Genomic DNA, 20774 nt, shown 5'->3' with positions numbered 1-20774 from the left:
TGTATGAATTAAACATATAATCAATTTTAATTTGGTATGCGATCTCATATATATTTGTTATAGAGGATTCATTGCTTATGACTTATGGAGAGTACCCACTTAAAATATATCAAAATGAGTGCACATGTTGTATATATTTGTTTGTTGACACTAGGGGGTTTATAAGAAGTGTGAGGTTGTAAAACCTGACACTTCTGAGTGTGTTTATGCCCGATTTTTTTTTTTACAAGGAAGACACAGCTAGTAAAAGCATTGCCCTTTTTAATATTGGACATAAACATGCTCATAAGTGTAAGGTTTTACAATGTGACTCTTTGTAAATAACCCTTGTATCTTTTAAACTTGTTTATAAATAACGACAACTGATGAAGGTAGCGGACAACCCACTTTTAGCGCCCGTGCACACTGTAGTACTAATGGTGCACCCTTGTACGTCACCAGCGGTCACATCATCAAAACTTGCACCAGTCCTATTGCCGAAGCAGTTTCTCCATTAAGTATAGCCTCCTATGTGAGCGGTTGAGCGTGTGGGAATGCAGCCACTTGCACGGACACATCTGTGACAATCCAATAACACGCCTACTGAAAGGCCCATTTTTGTTTGCACGACTAGCCAGCCCACAGCCACAACCAAAGATTTACCATTACTTTTCAGCAACCTTTCTGATACCGTCTGAATCGATCACAACAGCACCTTTTGTGGTTACTTTGCGTGTGTAACGCATGTGTCATTAGCATTGCGTGTGACTTAGAAACAAGTCCTACAATTCAAAGCAGAATGCATAAAATCACCTCAAGCTACAAAAAAAGCACGCTAGTGATGTACGACTTTTGCTCACCAATGTAGCACTGATCTGGCACAGGAGGTCTTGGTGGTCAGACATTCTAGGCATGGCAGAGAGCAGTTGCTTCTTTTCCAATCTCAAAGAGGGGTTAAAGCTGAGCCCCTAAAAGGCTCAGGCCTGTGCTTGTTCAGTATTCTTTCAGAGAACATTGGCTCTTTAGTCTGAAGTGCACAATTTCTTGCAGGGAGTGATAAATGTTAAGCTGCCTTACATTTCTTTTGTAGCAAAGTGAGATCTAAACTTGGTTCTGACAGCTCTGCAGGACTTTCCATTCAAGTTGTACCATTCAGTAGAGTTCAACTTACTCACCTGGAAGATAGCTAAGAGGAAAGCCATCTCCACTTGCGATATTGTTTGCAGCTCCCTGTCAGACACAACATGATTGACATGCTGCAGCGTTTGGCAGACAGCAACCAGAACCATTCTTTAAAGCGGGGGCATTTCGCCCCATTTTGTAGGCATGCCGGGTCCAGGGTCTGCGTCATTAGACTTACTGGCCCTGGGTTTCCAGATCCAATGGTCATGGTAATTTGCCAGGCTTACCTTGGGGCACATTTGTTAGTTATGGAACCTGTGAAGACACACACCATTGGAACTGTGGGTGTCCCATGGGCAGTGCAGCATCAAGTCATCTGCTTAGCAGTCGTGCCAACAGCAACCAGGTTGTCAGGTCTGTATCTGTTCCCGGAGGGGTCACTAGTGGGTAAGTGGCGGTGTGATGGAGGAAACGAGGAGACTGAAGTAAGTTCTTGTGCATGTGCGCAAATGGTATTTATCGAGTACACACAGGAAATGGAAGCAACTGGAGCAATGTAAATGTAAACGTATGATTCAGCATGGAAGCTGATAGAGTCTCTGAAATAAACAGTCACTTAGAGAAAGTTCAGTCTGGGTACCGATGGTAACTGGGAGCAACCGATGATCGGTCTGGGAACTGATGGGAGACTTGGAGTAGATGACGATCGTCCTGGGAACCGATGATGAACAGGAACAGATGACTATCGGCCTGGGAACCGATGGTGAACAGGAACAGATGACTATCGGCCTGGGAACCGATGGTGAACAGGAACTATCGATGGTCACCCTAGGAACCGATGGTGAACAGAAACAGATGACTACCGTCCTGGAAACCGATGGTAACTTCAAACAGGAATTGTATAGGCAATTGATAATGCCGATGATCGGCCTGGAAACCGATAGGAACTTGCCTCAGAGCTACACAGTCAATAGGCAATGCTTGCATACAACAACAGAACCAGGTAAGGTTACTGCAGGAGACAGCTGAACTTTAAGCTGGTTGCTTCAGTGCAGGTTGAATAGCACAGTGCTGATGCAGAGTAATAACAAACAGGTGAGTATGATATGCAGCACCTGGAGAGTGTCTCTTACTGCAAGTGGTTGTAGGAGCAGAGTGTAGCTGAAGCCATAATGGATGGCTGGTATCTGTAGTTCCACGGAGCACTGAGCTGCAACTGAACTGGATGGCTGGTGCCTGTAGTTCCACAAAGCACTGACACAGGAGAGTCTCAGGGGACTGCTAGTGAATGCTGGAGCAGAATGCAGATAGAGCTGCAACTTAACTGGATGGCTGGTGCCTGAAGTTCCATGGAGCAGTGGTACAGGGGAATCTCTGAAGACAGGAGACTTGAGCCAGGAGATGCTTGTTCACAGGATGTGACGCATTGTTCAAGGCAATGATACTGATCAGGAACTCTGGCTATATACCCCCTGGTCCGCAGGGATTGGGGAATCAAGTCATGTGAGCACTCCAGTGCAAAGGAGTGGCTAGCACCAAGTCAGCTGACTGCAGGTGTCATGGCAGCGCCCATACTCTGGAGATGGTGGGAATACATTGGGGTACATGCTGTATGGCAAGCGGGGTACACACTGGAGAGAGTCTCTGCACATTGCAGGCAATCATGGAACATGCTGCCAAGGCTGAGGATGTGACCTCCAGAGACCAAGGGGGTAATTCTGAGTTGATCGCAGCAGGAACTTTGTTAGCAGTTGGGCAAAACCATGTTCACTGCAGGGGAGGCAGATATAACATGTGCAGAGAGTTAGATTTGGGTGTGGTGTGTTCAATCTGCAATCTAAATTGCAGTGTAAAAATAAAGCAGCCAGTATTTACCCTGCACAGAATGAAAATAACCCACCCAAATCTAACTCTCTCTGCACATGTTAGATCTGCCCCACCTGCAGTGCACATGGTTTTGCCCAACTGCTAACAAAGTTCCTGCTGCGATCAACTCAGAATTACCCCCCAAAAGCGGGTTCCTGACACAGGTCTTCTGTGCACACCTTTACCTAATTTTATAGGTTCAATGTTTTTGCATCTGAAGATGCCAGCTTTGGTCATAATGTGCCGAGCATTGTGACTTTCATTCCAGGGTTCCCCATTATTTGACTGAGAAAATGTTATCCTCATTAGGATTGTTGATGTTGGAGAATATTGCTTTTTTATTCTCTCCCTCTCGCTTTGTGTTCTTGGTCTGTTCTTGAGGGTCTTGTTAGACAAAACTGAGGCTCCATGATAGCCACTGGGGTTTAGAGTGGGAGAGGTCTGACATTTAAAGATCTTCAAGTGAACAAGGCTCCCTGCACTACATCTATCTCACCCTCCTTCCCTCGATTGCTTTTTCAGTGTGCATGTCTCTCATTTCCTCAGGCTTTACAATGTGTCTGTTCTGTTCCCAGAGAGCTTTTTAAAAATGTTACTCTCTCTGTCCAATAACGGCTGTTTAAATGTATCTCTCTCCTCATCTCCCCCCCCCCCCCCCGCCCCCACACACACCGCTCATCCAGGTGTTTTTCGACTTGTCGGAGTTTCCAACATGGTGGAAAAAATAGGATTTTGGTTACCTACCGGTAAATCCTTTTCTCGTAGTCCGTAGAGGATGCTGGGGTCCACATTAGTACCCTAGGGGCATAGATGGGTCTACCAGGAGCCATTGGCACTTTAAGAGTTTGAGAGTGTGGGCTGGCTCCTCCCTCTATGCCCCTCCTACCAGACTGTCTAGAAACTGTGCCCGAGGAGACGGACATCTTCGAGAGAAGGATTATACTCAGATAGTGGTGAGATTCATACCAGCTCACACATAACAAGGCACATCAAGCTAACTAGGTTGAAAAACTCAGCAACTGCTGAAACATTACTTACCAAGTAACAATGCTGTACATAACTAAACAAAGTTGTACTGAACCAGATAATGGTTGCAGGAAAACGAAGCGCTGGGCGGGAGCCCAGCATCCTCTACGGACTACGAAAAAAGGATTTACCGGTAGGTAACCAAAATCCTATTTTCTCTTACGTCCTAGAGGATGCTGGGGTCCACATTAGTACCTTGAAAATGTACCAAAGCTCCCAGAACGGGAGGGAGAGCGCGGAGGCTCCTGCAGAACTGATTGGCCTCTGATGGTCTAAAGTTCAGTAAAAGTATCGAACTTGTAGAACTTAGCAAATGTGTTCGACCCAGACCAAGTTGCCGCAACGCCGAGACACCTGGGCAGCCACCCAGGAAGACCCCACCGTACGAGTAGAGTGGGCCTTAACAGATTTTGGACACGGCAATCCTGCCGTAGAATAAGCATGCTGGATAGTGAACCTAATCCAGCGAGATATAGTCTGCTTTAAAGCAGGACACCCAATTTTCTTGGGATCATACAGGACAAACAAAGAGTCCGATTTCCTGTGACGAGCAGTCCTCTTCACATAGATTCTCAAAGCCCTCACAACATCCAAGGACTTTGACGAAATTGAGGAGTCAGTAGCCACTGGCACCACAATAGGTTGGTTGATACTAAATGCAGACACAACCTTTGGAAGAAACTGCTGACGTGTCCGGAGCTCAGCTCTATCTTCGTGGAATATCAAGTAAGGGCTTTTACAGGACAAAGCCCCTAATTCTGAAACAGGTCTAGCAGAAGCTAAGGCCAACAACGTGACAGCCCTCCATGTAAGAAATTTGACCTCAACCTCCTGTAGAGGCTCAAACCAGTCCGACTGGAGAAACTGCAATACCACGTTAAGGTCCCAAGGCGCCGTAGGCGGTACAAAGGGAGGTTGGATGTGCAGAACACCCTTCAAAAAGATCTGAACCTCAGGGAGGACAGCCAATTATTTCTGGAAGAAAATGGATAGGGCCAAAATCTGGACCTTCTCAGATCCCAACCTCAGACCCATATCCCCACCTGCTTGAAGGAAGAGGAGAAAACATCCCAGTTAAAACTCCACCGCAGGAAACTTCTTGGACTCACACCAAGAGACATATTTCTTCCAAATACCATGGTAATGTTTAGATGTTACCCCTTTCCTAGCCTGTATCAGGGTAGGAATGACCTTCTTTGGAATGCCCTTCCGAGCTAGTATCAGGCGTTCAACCTCCATGCCGTCAAACGTAGCCACGGTAAGTCTTGATAGGCAAACGTCCCCTGCTGCAGCAGGTCCTCCCGAAGAGGAAGAGGCCTCGGCTCTTCTTGCAGTAGATCCAGAAGATTTGCGTACCAAGCACTTCTTGGCCAGTCTGGAGCAATAAGGATGGCTTGCACCCTTGTTCTCCTTATGAGCTTTAGAACTCTTGAGATGAGTGGAAGTGGAGGAAACAAGTACACCGACTGGAACACCCACGGATTCACTAGGGTGTCCACCGCCACTGCTTGCGGGTCCCTCGACCTGGAACAAAACCGCCGAAGCTTCTTGTTGAGACAAGAGGCCATCATGTCGATTTGGGGTACACCCCAAAGATCTGTTACCTCCTTGAACACCTCCGGATGGAGACCCCACTCCCCTGGATGGAGATCGTGTCTGCTGAGGAAGTCCGCTTCCCAGTTGTCTACTCTCGGAATAAAGATTGCTGACAGCGCCAACGCATGTTTTTCTGTTATCTCTGCCATTGCAGCTCTGCTCTTCGTTCCGCCCTGTCAGTTTATGTAAGCCACCGTTGTCACATTGTCCAACTGTACTTGAATAGCCCGATTTCTTAGAAGATGGACCGCCTGAAGAAGACAGCTGTAGACGGCTCTTAGTTCCGGGATGTTGATCGGCAGGCCGGCTTACAGACCTGCGGACCTCCAGAAGGTGAGGTAATTGGAGCCACCAGAGGAGTGAAATCCTGGCCTTTGGCGACAGACGAATTCTCTGGTGTATGTGTTGATGAGATCCTGACCACTTGTCCAGGAGATCCAGTTGGAAGGCCCGAGCATGGAACCTCCCGTACTGGAGAGCCTCGTAAGAGGCCACCATCTTCCCCAAAAGGCGAATGCATTGATGAACAGACACCTGGGCTGCCTTCAGGACATCCCGGACCTTTGTTTGTCTCATCAACACCTTTTCCTGTGGAAGAAACACCCTCTGCACTTCTGTGTCGAGGATCATCCCCAGAAAAGACGACCTACGGGTTGGTTCCAAATAAGATTTTGGAAGGTTCAGAATCCAACCGTGGACTCTGAGTAGGTGGGTTGTGAGTACAATGGACTGTAACAGCTCCTCCTTGGACGATGCCTTTATCAGCAAATCATCCAGATACGGAATGATGTTTACCCCTTGTTTTCGGAGTAGAACCATCATCTCCGCAATCACCTTGGTGAACACCCTTGGTGCTGTAGAGAGGCCGAATGGCAGGGCCTGGAACTGGAAATGACAGTCCAGTAATGCAAAACGGAGGTAAGCCTATTGCGGTAGCCAAATCGGAATGTGGAGGTACGCATCCTTGATATCCAGGGTAACTAGGAATTCACACTCTTCCAGACCTGTTATCACCGTCCTCAGAGACTCCATTTTTAACTTGAACTCCCTCAGAAAGGGGTTTAGCGATTTTAAGTTCAGAATGGGCCTGACCGAAACATCTGGATTCGGTACCACGAAAAGGTTTGAATAGTAACCCATGGCTTGCAAATGAGGAGGTACTGGCACAAATGACCTGTGCCTCCACCAACTTCTGGACCGCTTGTAGGACAGTCCTGTCTGCCAGCAGAACTGGCAAGCCTGATTTGTAAAATCGGTGAGGAGGAAGATTTTGAAATTCCAACCTGTATCCCTGGGACACAATATCTATCACCCAGGGATCCAGGCCGGACGATACCCAGACGTGTCTGAACTGTCTGAGCCTCGCTCCCACTGGCCCCACCTCCAGGCCGCGCGGTCCGTCATGCGGAGGACTACGGCGTACTGGAAGCAGGCTTAGTTTCCTGGGAACCTGCTGCAGCAGGTTTCTTGGATTTAGCTCGACCTCCCCTAAAGAAGGTACTGGGACGGTTTGGCATTTATAGGCTTGTTAAACCGAAAGGACTGTGATGCTGATGAAGATAAGGATTTCTTCAGAGCAGGTGGAGCTGAGGGAAGGAACGGAGAGTTATCCGCTGTAGCCGTAGATATCCACGCATCCAAAGTTTCCCCAAAGAGAGCCTGACCTGTGTAGGGTAGGGACTCCACACTTTTCCTGGATTCCGCGTCGACCGACCACTGGCGCTGGCCACAGTCCCCGATGAGCTGAAACAGACATGGAAGATATCCCCGCAGCCATGGAACCCAGGTCTTTCATGGATTCTACCATAAAACCTGCTGAATCGTGAACGTTACGCAAAACAATTCAACATCACCCTGATTCATTGTATCCAAATCCTCAAGTAAGGTGCCTGACCATTTTACTATAGCTTTTGCAATCCATGCACTAGCAATAGTGGGACGTAATATGGCCCCCGAAGCGGTGTACATTGATTTAAGTGTATTATCAATTGTTCGATCAGCCGGCTCCTTTAAGGCGGTAAATCCCGGTACAGGTAAAACCACCTTTTTGGAGAGTCTGGACACAGATGCGTCAACAATTGGTGGGCTTTCCCATTTTTTCCTATCCTCCTCAGGGAAAGGAAACGCCACCTTGACCCTTTTTTAGGTATCTGAAATTTTTTCTCAGGGTTTTCCCATGCTTTCTCAAATATAGCATTTAATTCCTTTGACGCAGGAAAGGTTAGCGAGGCTTTCTTATTTTCAGTGAAAAAAGCCTCCTCAACCTGCTCAGGTGTTGTATCATTAATATTCAATACATCCCTGATAGCCTCTCTCATCAATTGCACCCCCTTTGCAAGAGAGGCAGACCCCCGCAACACATCCCCAGTACCTTCTGTGGTATCAGAATCTGTATCCGTGTCATCTTGCATGACATGAACAAGCGCACTTTTGTGGGGGTATATAGCGGAGTGTCCTGAGGTACCAGAATCGGGCCATACTGCAATAGAGTTCTGTAATACCTGTGTTGCCGATACATTACTTGCAACCCTATCTGAAATCTGAGAAATCCAAGATTTGATAGAGGAAAACCACTCAGGTTCCCTTGCTGGAATCTGTGCTAAACCAGTGCTACCCTGATTACATGGAATGGGATCATCCTGGGAGGACATATCCTCCGCAGCATATGACACAGTGTCCCTGGACATAGCTAAAGGAGACCACAAAGCACCACACACACACACACACACACAGGGGAGGGCAGACAGAGTTTCACCCCCAAGAATGGCAAGAGAGACACAGAGATGGGAGCCAACCCACACACAGCGCTTTTAACCAAAGGGAGACCCCTTGTCAGCGCTGACTGTGCACCTTAATAGGATACACACAGTCGTACTGCAGCCTCGCCCCCTATCTACAACCCCCTGGTAACGTGAGAGATAGCTGAAGTTGCTGTGGAGGGACCATCTTTCTCCTGATCAGCGCTGTGCAGGCAGGAAAATGGCGCTGAACGCTGCTGGGTCCGCTCTGAGGAGAAGCTCCGCCCCCAAAATGGCTCTGTCTTCATCTGATTATACTGGCCGGAGGATTGATACTGGCTGAGATCCTGGGACCCCGAAAGGCTTTGTGACCAGTAAGCGCTGGCCCAGGGCGCCCCTCAACATGCCGCACTATGTACCTCTGAGCCATCCTGGAGCGCAGTTAATACTGCGCTCCTACCCTGCTGCCGCCATCTTCACACCGGCCCCCCACTTGCAAGGGGGGTCGGTGTCTTACTCGCCACAATCTTCAGCTCTGTAAGGGGGTGGCGGCATGCTGCTGGGGTGAGCGATCTCCTGTGGCGGGGAGCGATCTATCCTCTCAGGAGCGCAGTGTCCTGTCAGCGGAGTAAGTGGCTCAGACCCCGCAGGGCGGATACTACTCCCCCCCCCCCCCCCCCTTAGTCCCACGCTGCTGCCTCCCTGTAAAATAAAAAAAAACTCTAAAATAACTTTTTACTAGAAAAGCTCTGGCGAGCTCCCCTAGCTGTGGCCGGCTCCTCCGGGCACATTTTCTAAACTGAGTCTGGTAGGAGGGGCATAGAGGGAGGAACCAGCCCACACTCTCAAACTCTTAAAGTGCCAATGGCTCCTGGTGGACCCATCTATACCCCCATGGTACTAATGTGGACCCCAGCATCCTCTAGGACGTAAGAGAAATGGCACTTCAACTGAATAATGAAGTGTCGGAAACTTTCGATTATCAGCAGAAAGTGCCGTCTTTCTGCCCTGTCGGAATTTCCGACTGTAATTGAATATCCCCCAGAGTGTATCTGCATCTTCAGCCTCTCACAGCTTGTCTTTAGTGGCCGCACGCACTCTATACCAGTAGCGCTCACAAGACTGAAGAATTTTATCAGAAATAGTATATTAAACATGTACATCAATTTTGCTCAGTTATATTTATAAAGGGTTTTGCTTAATGCATACCAGTTAGAATAATTTAAGTAAAATAGGACAGATGTGTCTCACCTTAACATGCTGAATCATTTTGGCAACCTCCACTTTAGTTTTTCCTTTTACTGACCTCCCATTCACACCAGTGATTTCATCTCCGGCTGCAATAGTTCCATCCTGTGCAGCAGGAGTATTGTCAAATACCTGCATGAAGTGGCAAAAACAATAATTAAAACAAACAGTAGCTATCTAAAAAACATCTAAAAAAAAAGTTCACAGCTAAATTAACGACATACAAAAAATACTATATATTAACATTAAAATCAAAACAATGCAAATACGAGGAGTGTGAAATAAGTTTCCCAATGCACAAAAAGTATTATATTTACAAAACAAAAGAACATTATAATTTTTCATTGTAATCGACAGAGGAATCTATGCAAAGTTGCATGCACTGAAACCACTCTGTGAAGCAGCTGGACCAGTTCCAAAGCAGGCACGTCTTCAACATGCTGTATGAAGGTCTCCACTACAGCTTACAGTGACTCAAAATAAATCCCATCTATCTTGTGCTTGATTTGTGGGAACACGAAGAAGTTGCAGGGGGATGTAGTCAACATCCCGGCGGTCGGGATAACGGCGGTCATCATACCGACACCGGGATCCCGGCAAAAGGCCGAGGACTATTCCCACTTCTGGGTGTCCACAACACCCAGACTGGGAATAGAACCTGTGGAAAGCGCCGCACCGGGATCCTTGCCACCGGTCACCCATACCCCACGCCTTTCGGGGGGCCAGGTCTGAACTATACGGCAGATGACCAAGCTTCTGAATGCATTCATGGGCCAGAAAATCCACCACTTTCTTGATCTCGTGGACAGGTGCATTGTTGTGTCTGAGAAGGGCACAACAAGCGAATTCTTGGATGGCACCTGGAAATGGCTTCCAGCACTTGCAGCAGGCACTGTTTGGCATACCAGTCCCCAGTAATAGTGCACTGCTGCACTAATGGACTGGTGGAGAGATGACGAGTCTTGGCCACAAAAACAGCCACCAATTGCATAGCCACATTCCGTTCACATCAGAACTTCTGTGGCGGCGTACATTCAAGTGGGGTCCACTGGCTCGACTGTTTGTCCTCGGGGTCGAAACTGTAGATCCATGATTTATCACCACCGATGATCTCCCAAATAGAGTTTGAGCGACCACCATGAAACCTGGCCAGCATGTTGCGGCACTAAGTCAACAGAGCAGCCTTCTACTCTCAAGTCAGCTATATATAAAGGCGATCAGGAGACCGCCTGTCAGGATCCCAGCGGTCACCATGCCAACAGGCGGTGTAATATCGCCGCCAGAATACCACCGCTACAGGTTTTTCTTTCTCCATTGGTGTCCATGACACCCATAGAGGGAGAATAGAACCTGTGTCGAGCTCGGTGAGCCACTGTGCCCGCAGCGTGGTGAGCTTTCTAGCCCTCGCCACGCTACCAGCATACTGGTGGCCGGGATCCCGCTGTCGGTAAATAGTATGTATCATATATTATATATATATATATATATATAGTCCATCTCACAGCGGCGGCACTCAGCGGGACTTGTTCAGCGTAGGAAGAAAGGAAGAGACTAAACTCAAGTCCTTATGTTAACGTTTCAGTTTATAACTTTCATCAGAACACCACATACAGTAAACATGACATACCTTTATACCCTCACCATTCTTGTGAACGCTGTGAATTTGATGTTGACATCACGTAAATTAATATCTGTGATTAGCTGTTTTAAAGAGGCCTCGGTGCCTGTCCATCAAATTCACTGCTACTATGAGTGGAGAAAGTGTTAATTATCTTGATGTTGCTATATCCCTTGAGGGAGGACAAATACACACAAATGTGTTTAAAAAACCTACAGATAAAAATACTATACTCCATGCGGCTAGTTTCCACCCGGCCCCTACCAAATATAGTGTACCCTACTCGCAATTCTTGAGGGCACATAGAATATCAGATGATCTGGCAAATACAGAGATTGAAATCAATAAAATTGCCCTTAATTTTAATGCCAGAGGGTATGATTGGGTGGAGCTCATGAAGACGAAGTACAAAGTCCTGAGTCTGGATCGGGAGACACTCTTGGCTAACTCAAGGTTAAAAACTAAGACCCCACAGTCCAAAATCCCCTTTGTTCAAAAATTTTCCCCTGTCAGTAAAGAGATATCCAAACAGGCCAGGGATAACTGGTCCATTATAACTTCAGATAAGGATTTGGGGATGTTTAATGGAGTAACTCTTTTACACAGTTACACCAGGAACAAGAATCTTAAGGACCTCCTAGTGCACAATGATATATCATCTTTCAAGTCAGTCAGTAAACAGACATTTCTCAGCAAAAATCCTGGGTGCTATAGGTGTGTGGGCTGCACCACCTGCAGTTATATGGAGACAGGAGCGGGGTTTTCACACCCACACACTGGCAAATATGTCAAGATAAATAAGATCTTGACGTGCACCAGCACCCACGTAGTATATTTTATTAGATGCCCTTGTGGGCTTTTTTATGTGGGTAAAACCACACGTCAATTTAAAGAGAGAATGGCGATGCATAGGTCCGCCATACGGGCTGCACTGGAAGGTGACAGCCAAGCACAGCCAGTGGCACGCCATTTCGCACAACAGAGACATGGTCTGGCGACATTAAAGTATAAGATCATAGACCAAGAACCCAAAAAAATCAGAGGGGGTAATAGAAACCAACTTTTACTTCAGAGAGAGGCTAGGTGGATACACCGCCTCAATACTATGACCCCGGGTGGCCTTAATGAGCACTTCAGTTTAAATTGCTTCATTGAGTAGCTATGGACTCTTAGTAATTTAATGTTCTTGGTCTACAGTTAAATATGTGCAGTGTTGAAATTGTTAGATACTGACATATAGGCATGCATCAGAGCTTTACATTGATCTAGATGTATCTGTCCTCTCTGTTTCCCAGGATATTGTAATTGTAAAATAGCGGGTGTGTTTGTTTATTGCAGTCCCTATGGTAACCAGAGCAACGACGGGGAGGAGCGCGCTGCATGAGGTGCAGTTTGATGACGTCATCCGTCCCCCGCCGGCGTGACCGAGCCACGAGTTCACAAGAATGGTGAGGATATAAAGGTATGTCATGTTTACTGTATTTGGTGTTCTGACGAAAGTTATAAACTGAAACGTTAACATAAGGACTTGAGTTTAGTCTCTTCCTTTCTTCCTACGCTGAACAAGTCCCGCCGCTGTGAGATGGACTGTCTATACCTTTGGGTACAGGAAGGCACCGGGGCAATAGAAGTTATGAGGTATTGAGTGCCGGTCAGTACGCGGTTATATATATATATACACACACACACACACACACACACACACACACACACACATATATACATACATACATACACACATACACACACATCATACATATACACAGTGTTTGGAATAGCCTGGCACTCCATTTACATGTACAAACTTGCTCCGGTGCCCTCTGTAGATGTAGAACGAATTGACAAAGGCATTGATCTTCAAAGTTCTTGGAGATAAATTTAGAGAGGGTTTCACTATAGCTACCACTGGATTCCAGAGGGAAATAAATAGATCCTGCTCCAAACCAGTATTATTTTTTATGGATTGCTCAATACTTGTTTTCTCCTTTTTTGTGTAATGTTTAATAAAAGGTTTTTTTAAAATGTTAGGGTGTGAATAAATTTGTTACCATCGACAAATAAAAAATCATTGGGTTTGGTATTTGGTGCAAAAGATAAACCTCTCGATAATAATTTGATCTCGCTTGTTTTTAACTCATAATCCAATAGGTTAAATATCCCTGTAGTTCGTTTTGGTTTCCTTCTTCTCCGTTTGCTTCCTCTTACCTTCTCTCGTTTCTCTCTTTTGCTAGTCTTGGGGCGGGATTAAAATCTTCTGTTCCCCCCTCCCGCCCGCTGGCAGTATTCAAATGTTGCCGCCAATGGGTGAGATATAAGCACCAGGGGTGGTGAGTTGAAATGCGCGAAAAGTGACCCGTTTGGACGCCCAAACGGAACTTTTCACGATCGCGCCCGTATCTTTAGTCAGGTTTAGCTGCTTTACGTGGCTAAACCAGTCTCTTATGGGCGCAATCATGGGGGTCATTAGAATATCGCCCCGTGATCTCCCGTCACTTTAGACAGGAGATCGGGGGCAATAAAACATTTAAATCCCACACTTGATTTTTCCTTTTCAGATTGATCTAATCTTGGACTGTCCTTATCGGCCCTTTCTGTTGGATACTTCTGATCCCTCCAGGTTGGCCCTGGAGTTTTTTTCTCTCATATTTGAAGTATTTAAAATATTATAGAGATTATGGGAACCTCAAATTTATCCTCTCTCTGGAAATTTCTCTGATTTCTATATGGTATCTTTTGCCAACCATTATCTCTGTATACACCTTTATGCCAATCATTATCTCTATTTCTATTCCTATCTATATCAAACTCCTTCCTTTTGCTCTTACTCCAATTTCTTATACGTCCTTCTTTATAGTCATCAAGATCCCTTTGATACTTTACTTTAGTATCAATCACATCTCTTTCTAATTTTTTAATTCTGTTTTCACTTTTCATCTTTAATTCCTTATATTCTTTTATTTCTTTTACTGGTTCAGCTTTTTTATCTAATTCCCGCATCTCTAAATCAATCTCCATTATCTCTCTTTCTTTCCTGTATAATGAGCTTCATAAGTTAATTTAAATAATTGTCTAATATGTGACACCAAGCATCCTCGAATCCTTTCCTTTCATTCCCATATGTAGGTATTTTCATTATACGCAAACCTCATTGTTACACGTAAACCTCATTGTCAGAGGGTCGACATTTCTGTATTGAAAATCCTTATTTTTTTATTATTGATTTTATGCAATATTCTAATTTTCTGAGACTTTGGATTTGGGGTTTTCTTAAACTGTAAGCCACAATCATCAAAATTATAACAAATAAAGGCTTGAAATAACTCGCTTTGCATGTAATGAGTCTATATACTGTAATACATTAGTTTCACCTTTTAAGTTGAATTACTGAAATAAATGAACTTTCTCTTACGTCCTAGAGGATGCTGTGGTCCATATAAGTACCATGGGGTATAGACGGGTCACCAGGAGCCATTGGCACTTTAAGAATTTAATAGTGTGGGCTGGCTCCTCCCTCTGTGCCCCTCATACCAGACTCCGTTTAGCAAATGCGCCCGCAGAAGCCGGTCACAGCTAGGGGAGCACCATAGGAGTTTTTGTAGTTTTATCGTTTTTATTAGAGTATAGGCACACGCAGCCTTCCTGCTTTGTGGGACTTGGGGGGGGGGGGGGGGGGTGTCCTGAGGGGGTTTTGAGCCATTATCTCCGCTGACAGGACATTAGCTCCTGAGGGTGATGATTGTTAGCCGCCCCAGGCGACCGCTCACTCCAGCAGCATGCCGCCACCCCCTAACAGAGCCAGAAGATTCGGTGGCGAGTGAGTCACCGGTCCCCACAGCGAGCGAGGAGCCGGTGTGAAGATGGCGGCAAGAGGGTGGGAGCGCAGTACTAACTGCGCTCCGGAGGCTCAGCGGTACATTATGCGGCGCTGTGAGGGGCGACCTGAGTCAGCGCCTATACCCTACACTGGCATCAAGGCTGTCAGGGACCTCGGTAATGCTGCCAGCAACATACCTCAGGCCAGTATAAAGAAGCAAAGTGCGGGAAGCAGCGCCATGATAAAGGGGCGGAGCTTCTCCTCAGAGCAGACCCAGCAGCATTCAGCGCCATTTTCCTGCCTGCAGAGAGACGCTGACAGGGAGAGCTGTCCCTCCATGCAACTCCTATCCTGTGCGGTACCAGGGAGTTGTAGAAGGGGGGGGGGGGGCGGAGGCTGTGAATTTACTGTGTAATCTATTAAGGTACACAGTCAGCGCTAGGTAGTTGTATTGCATCTACCTAGGGATGCGCTGTGTGTGTGCCGACTCCAAGCTCTGTTTCTCTGTGGCATACTTGGGGGTAAACTGTGTCTGACATTTTCCTGTGTGTAGGGGTGTCTGTATTCTCACATTGCCATGTCTAGGGACTCTGTGTCTTATGCTGCAGACGACAATTCCTCTCAGGAGGAATCCATTCCATGTACTCAGGAATGTAATGTTTTGTCTCAGATCCCTATTACTGAACCTGAGCGGTTGACCTCTATTAAGGGGATGATCTCTCATATCTATACTAGGGTAGCTCAAACTGAGACTGAAACTAAGGTGTTAAAGAAATCTATGGTAGTTTGGTCAGGTTCGGTTCCTATTCCTGCAAAATCCCCTAGCATGTTCCCACAGAAACGTGCACTTGCCCAAATTATGCAAGATGACACGGATACCGACTCTGATACAGCAGACAGTGATGGGGACATGCTGAGGGGGGCAGCATCCCTTGCAAAGAGGGTGCAGCTCATGATTGAGGCCATTAGAGATGTGTTAAACATTACTGAAACGCCACCTGAGCTGATTGAGGAGGCTTACTTCACTGACAATAAGAAAGCCTTGCTAACCTTCCCTGCGTCTAAAGAATTAAACGCAATGTTTGAAAAATCCTGGGAGAACCCGGAGAAAAAATTCCAGATCCCAAGAAGGGTTCTGGTTGCTTTTCCCTTCCCTGAGGAGGATAGGAAAAAATGGGAAAACCCACCCATAGTTGACGCATCTGTTTCCAGACTGTCAAAAAAGGTGGTTTTACCTGTCCCTGGGTCTACAGTGTTAAAAGAACCGGCTGATCGTAAGATTGACACTACGCTCAAATCCATATACACTGCTTCAGGAGTGGCATTAAGGCCCACTATTGCCTGTGCATGGATTTCTAAAGCCATAGTAAAGTGGTCAGGCACAGTACTAGAGGATTTGGATACCATGGATAGAAGTGACATTTAATTATTTTTACGTAACATACAGGATTCTGCGGGATTCATGGTGGAATCCATGAAGGACCTGGGTACGCTGACTGCACAGATATCTTCCATGTCGATCTCAGCTTGCAGGGGACTCTGGCTACGCCAATGGTCTACAGACGAATCCAGGAGAAGTGTGGAGAACCTACCCTACACAGGTCAGGCTCTATTTGGGGAAGTATTGGATGCGTGGATTTCCACGGCAACCGCGGGTAAGTCACCTTTTCTTCCCTCTGTTACGCCTTCTACGAAGAAACCATTTTCTTCAGCGCAGCATCGCAGTCCTTTCGGACCACTAAGACAAAAAGGTCCAAGCCTCCTGCCACCTTCCTTAGAGGTGGTCGTGCAAAATCCAAAAAGCCTGCACCCACACAGGCTCCTAGGACCAGAAACCTGCTTCTGGTTCATCAAAATCCTCAGCATGACGGTGGACCGCTCAGCCTGGAAGAAGGGCTGGTGGGTGCGATGCTCAGACGTTTCAGCCACGTCTGGGTGTCATCTGGCCTGGATCCCTGGGTGCAGGATGTTGTGTCCGAGGGGTACCGACTGGAGTTTCAAGAACGCCCGCCTCACCAATTCTTGAAATCAGGCTTGCCAGCTTTGCTGACAGACAGAGCTATCCTAAAGGAAGCCATCCAAAAATTGGAAAAGGTCACAGGTCATTATCCCAGTTCCACCTAATATGCAAAAATAAGAATTTACTCACCGGTAATTCTATTTCTCGTAGTCCGTAGTGGATGCTGGGAACTCCGTAAGGACCATGGGGAATAGCGGGCTCCGAAGGAGGCTGGGCACTCTAGAAAGATCTTAGACTACCTGGTGTGCACTGGCTCCTCCCACTATGACCCTCCTCCAAGCCTCAGTTAGGTACTGTGCCCGGACGAGCGTACACAATAAGGAAGGATTTTGAATCCCGGGTAAGACTCATACCAGCCACACCAATCACACCGTACAACTCGTGATATGAAACACAGTTAACAGTATGAAACAATAGAGCCTCTCAACAGATGGCTCAACAATAACCCGATTTAGTTAACAATAACTATGTACAAGTAATGCAGATAAACCGCACTTGGGATGGGCGCCCAGCATCCACTACGGACTACGAGAAATAGAATTACCGGTGAGTAAATTCTTATTTTCTCTAACGTCCTAGTGGATGCTGGGAACTCCGTAAGGACCATGGGGATTATACCAAAGCTCCCAAACGGGCGGGAGAGTGCGGATGACTCTGCAGCACCGAATGAGAGAACTCCAGGTCCTCCTCAGCCAGGGTATCAAATTTGTAGAATTTTGCAAACGTGTTTGCCCCTGACCAAGTAGCTGCTCGGCAAAGTTGTAAAGCCGAGACCCCTCGGGCAACCGCCCAAGATGAGCCCACCTTCCTTGTGGAATGGGCATTGACAGATTTTGGCTGTGGCAGGCCTGCCACAGTATGTGCAAGCTGAATTGTACTACAAATCCAACGAGCAATAGTCTGCTTAGAAGCAGGAGCACCCAGCTTGTTGGGTGCATATAGAATAAACAGCGAGTCAGATTTTCTGACTCCAGCCGTCCTGGAAACATATATTTTCAGGGCCCTGACAACGTCTAGCAACTTGGAGTCCTCCAAATCCTTAGTAGCCGCAGGCACCACAATAGGCTGGTTCAGGTGAAACGCTGACACCACCTTAGGGAGAAACTGGGGACGAGTCCTCAATTCTGCGCTATCCATATGGAAAATCAAATAAGGGCTTTTACAAGACAAAGCCGCCAATTCTGATACTCGCCTGGCAGAAGCCAAGGCCAATAACATAACCACCTTCCATGTGAGATATTTCAGATCCACGGTTTTTAGTGGTTCAAACCAAAGTGATTTTAAGAAAACTCAACACCACGTTGAGATCCCAAGGTGCCACAGGAGGCACAAACGGGGGCTGACTATGCAGCACTCCTTTTATAAATGTCTGAACTTCAGGCACTGAAGCTAGTTTTTTTTTTGAAAGAAAATCGACAGAGCCGAGATCTGTACCTTAATGGAACCCAATTTAAGGCCCATAGTCACTCCTGCTTGCAGGAAATGCAGAAATCGACCTAGTTGAAATTCCTCTGTTGGGGCCCTTTCGGCCTCACACCATGCAACATATTTTCGCCATATGCGGTGATAATGAGTTGCTGTAACCTCTTTCCTGGCTTTAGTAAGCGTAGGAATTACTTCCTCCGGAATACCCTTTTCCTTCAGGATCCGGCGTTCAACCGCCATGCCGTCAAACGCAGCCGCGGTAAGTCTTGGAACAGACAGGGCCCCTGCTGCCGCAGGTCCTGACTGAGTGGCAGAGGCCATGGGTCCTCTGATATAAATTCTTGAAGTTCTGGGTACCAAGCTCTTCTTGGCCATCCACGAGTATCGTTCTTACTCCTCGCCTTCTTATTATTCTCAGTACCTTTGGTATGAGAGGCAGAGGGGAGAACACCTAAACCGACTGGTACACCCACGGTGTTACCAGAGCGTCCATAGCTATCGCCTGAGGGTCCCTTGACCTGGAGCAATATCTTTTATAGCTTTTTGTTAAGGCGGGACGCCATCATGTCCACCTGTGGCCTTTCCCAATGGTGTACAATCCTATTGGAAGACTTCTGGAGGAAGTCCCCATTCTCCCGGGTGGAGGTCGTGTCTGTTGAGAAGATCTGCTTCCCAGTTGTCCACTCCGGGAATGAACACTGCTGACAGTGCTAACACATGATTTTCCGCCTATCGGAGAATCCTTGTGGCTTCTGCCATCGCCATCCTGCTTTTTGTGCCGCCCTGTTGATTACATGGGCGACTGCCGTGATGTTGTCTGATTGGATCAGTACCGGCTGGTTTTGAAGCAGAGGCCTTGCTGGCCTCAGGGCATTGTAAATGGCCCTCAGATCCAGAATATTTATGTGTAGGGAAATAACCTGACTTGACCAAAGTCCCTGGAAGTTTCTTCCCTATGTGACTGCCCCCCAGCCTCAAAGGCTGGAATCCATGGTCACTAGGACCTAGTCCTGTATGCCGAACCTGCGGCCCTCTTGAAGATGGGCACTCTGCAGCCACCACAGTAGAGATACCCTGGTCCTTGGAGACAGGGTTATCAGCCTATGCATCGGAAGATGCGATCCGGACCACTTGTCCAACAGGTCCCTCTGAAAAGTTCTTGTATGGAACCTGCCTAATGGGATTGCTTCGTAAGAAGCTACCATTTTTCCCAGGACTCGCGTGCAATGATGCACCGCTACCTATTTTGGTTTCAGGAGGTCTCTGACTAGAGATGACAACTCCTTGGCTTTCTCCTCCGGGAGAAACACTATTTCTGGTTTATGTCCAGAACCATTCCCCAGGAACAGTAGACGTGTCATAGGAACCAGCTGTGACTTTGGACTGTTTAGAATCCACCTATGCTGTTGTAGCACTTTCCAAAATAGTGCTACCCCGACTACCAACTGCTCCTTGGACCTCGCCCTTATAACGAGATTGTCCAATTACGGGATAATTACAACTCCCTTTTTTTTTTTTGAAGGAGTATCATCATTTCGGCCATTACCTTGATAAAACACCCTCGGTGCCATGTACAGTCCAAACGGCAGTGTCTGGACTTGGTAATGGTAATCCTGTACCACAAATCTGAGGTACTCCTGGCGAGGATGGTAAATGGGGACATGCAGGAAAGCATCCTTGATGTCCCGGGATACCATGTAATCCCCCTCGTCCAGGCTTGCAATAACCGCCCTGAGCGATTCCATCTTGAACTTGAATTTTTTTATGTTCAAGGATTTTAAATATAAAATGGGTCACACCGAACCATGCGGTTTCGGTACCCCAACCCGTGTGGAATAGTAACCCCGTCCTTGTTGAAGTAGGGGCACCTTGAGTATTACCTGCTGGGAATACCGCTTATTAATTGCCTCTAGCACAGCCTCCCTGCTTGAGGGAGTTGTCAGCAAGGCATATTTTAGGAAACGGCTGGGGGGAGACATCTCTAATTCCAGCTTGTACCCCTGAAATACTACTTGGAAGAAACAGGGATCCACCTGTGAGCGAGCCCACTAATTGCTGAAATTTTTGAGGCGGCCCCCCACCGTACCTGGCTACACCTGTGGAGCACCCGCGTCATGGTGTGTACTCACAGGAGGCGGGGGAAGAATCTTGATTCTGGGAACAGGCTGACTGGTGCAGCTTTTTCCCTCTACCCTTGTCTCTGTACAGAAAGGAAGCGCCATTTGACCCACTTGCTTTTCTGAAGCCGAAAGGACTGTACCTTTTTCTGTGAGGAAACCAGAGGTAAAATTATTTCTTCCCAGCAGTTGCTGTGGATACGAG

General features: G+C 47.0%; 1 protein-coding gene across 4 annotated transcripts in view; it reads right to left on the bottom strand.

Moving 5' to 3' along the window:
* Window positions 1-20774, bottom strand: part of PICK1 (protein interacting with PRKCA 1) — a 272889-nt gene that overhangs the window by 106775 nt on the left and 145340 nt on the right. For all 4 annotated transcript variants that reach the window (XM_063940387.1, XM_063940385.1, XM_063940388.1 and 1 more), the window contains one exon: window positions 9579-9707. In XM_063940387.1, the coding sequence (XP_063796457.1) occupies window positions 9579-9707 (129 nt within the window). The remainder of the gene's footprint in view (window positions 1-9578; window positions 9708-20774) is intronic.

Source organism: Pseudophryne corroboree, chromosome 9 (genome assembly GCF_028390025.1).
Source record: "Pseudophryne corroboree isolate aPseCor3 chromosome 9, aPseCor3.hap2, whole genome shotgun sequence".
NCBI classification, from domain to species: Eukaryota; Metazoa; Chordata; class Amphibia; order Anura; family Myobatrachidae; genus Pseudophryne; species Pseudophryne corroboree.
Note: the sequence above shows the minus strand (reverse complement) of the source record. Positions and strands in the feature narration are given on the sequence as shown.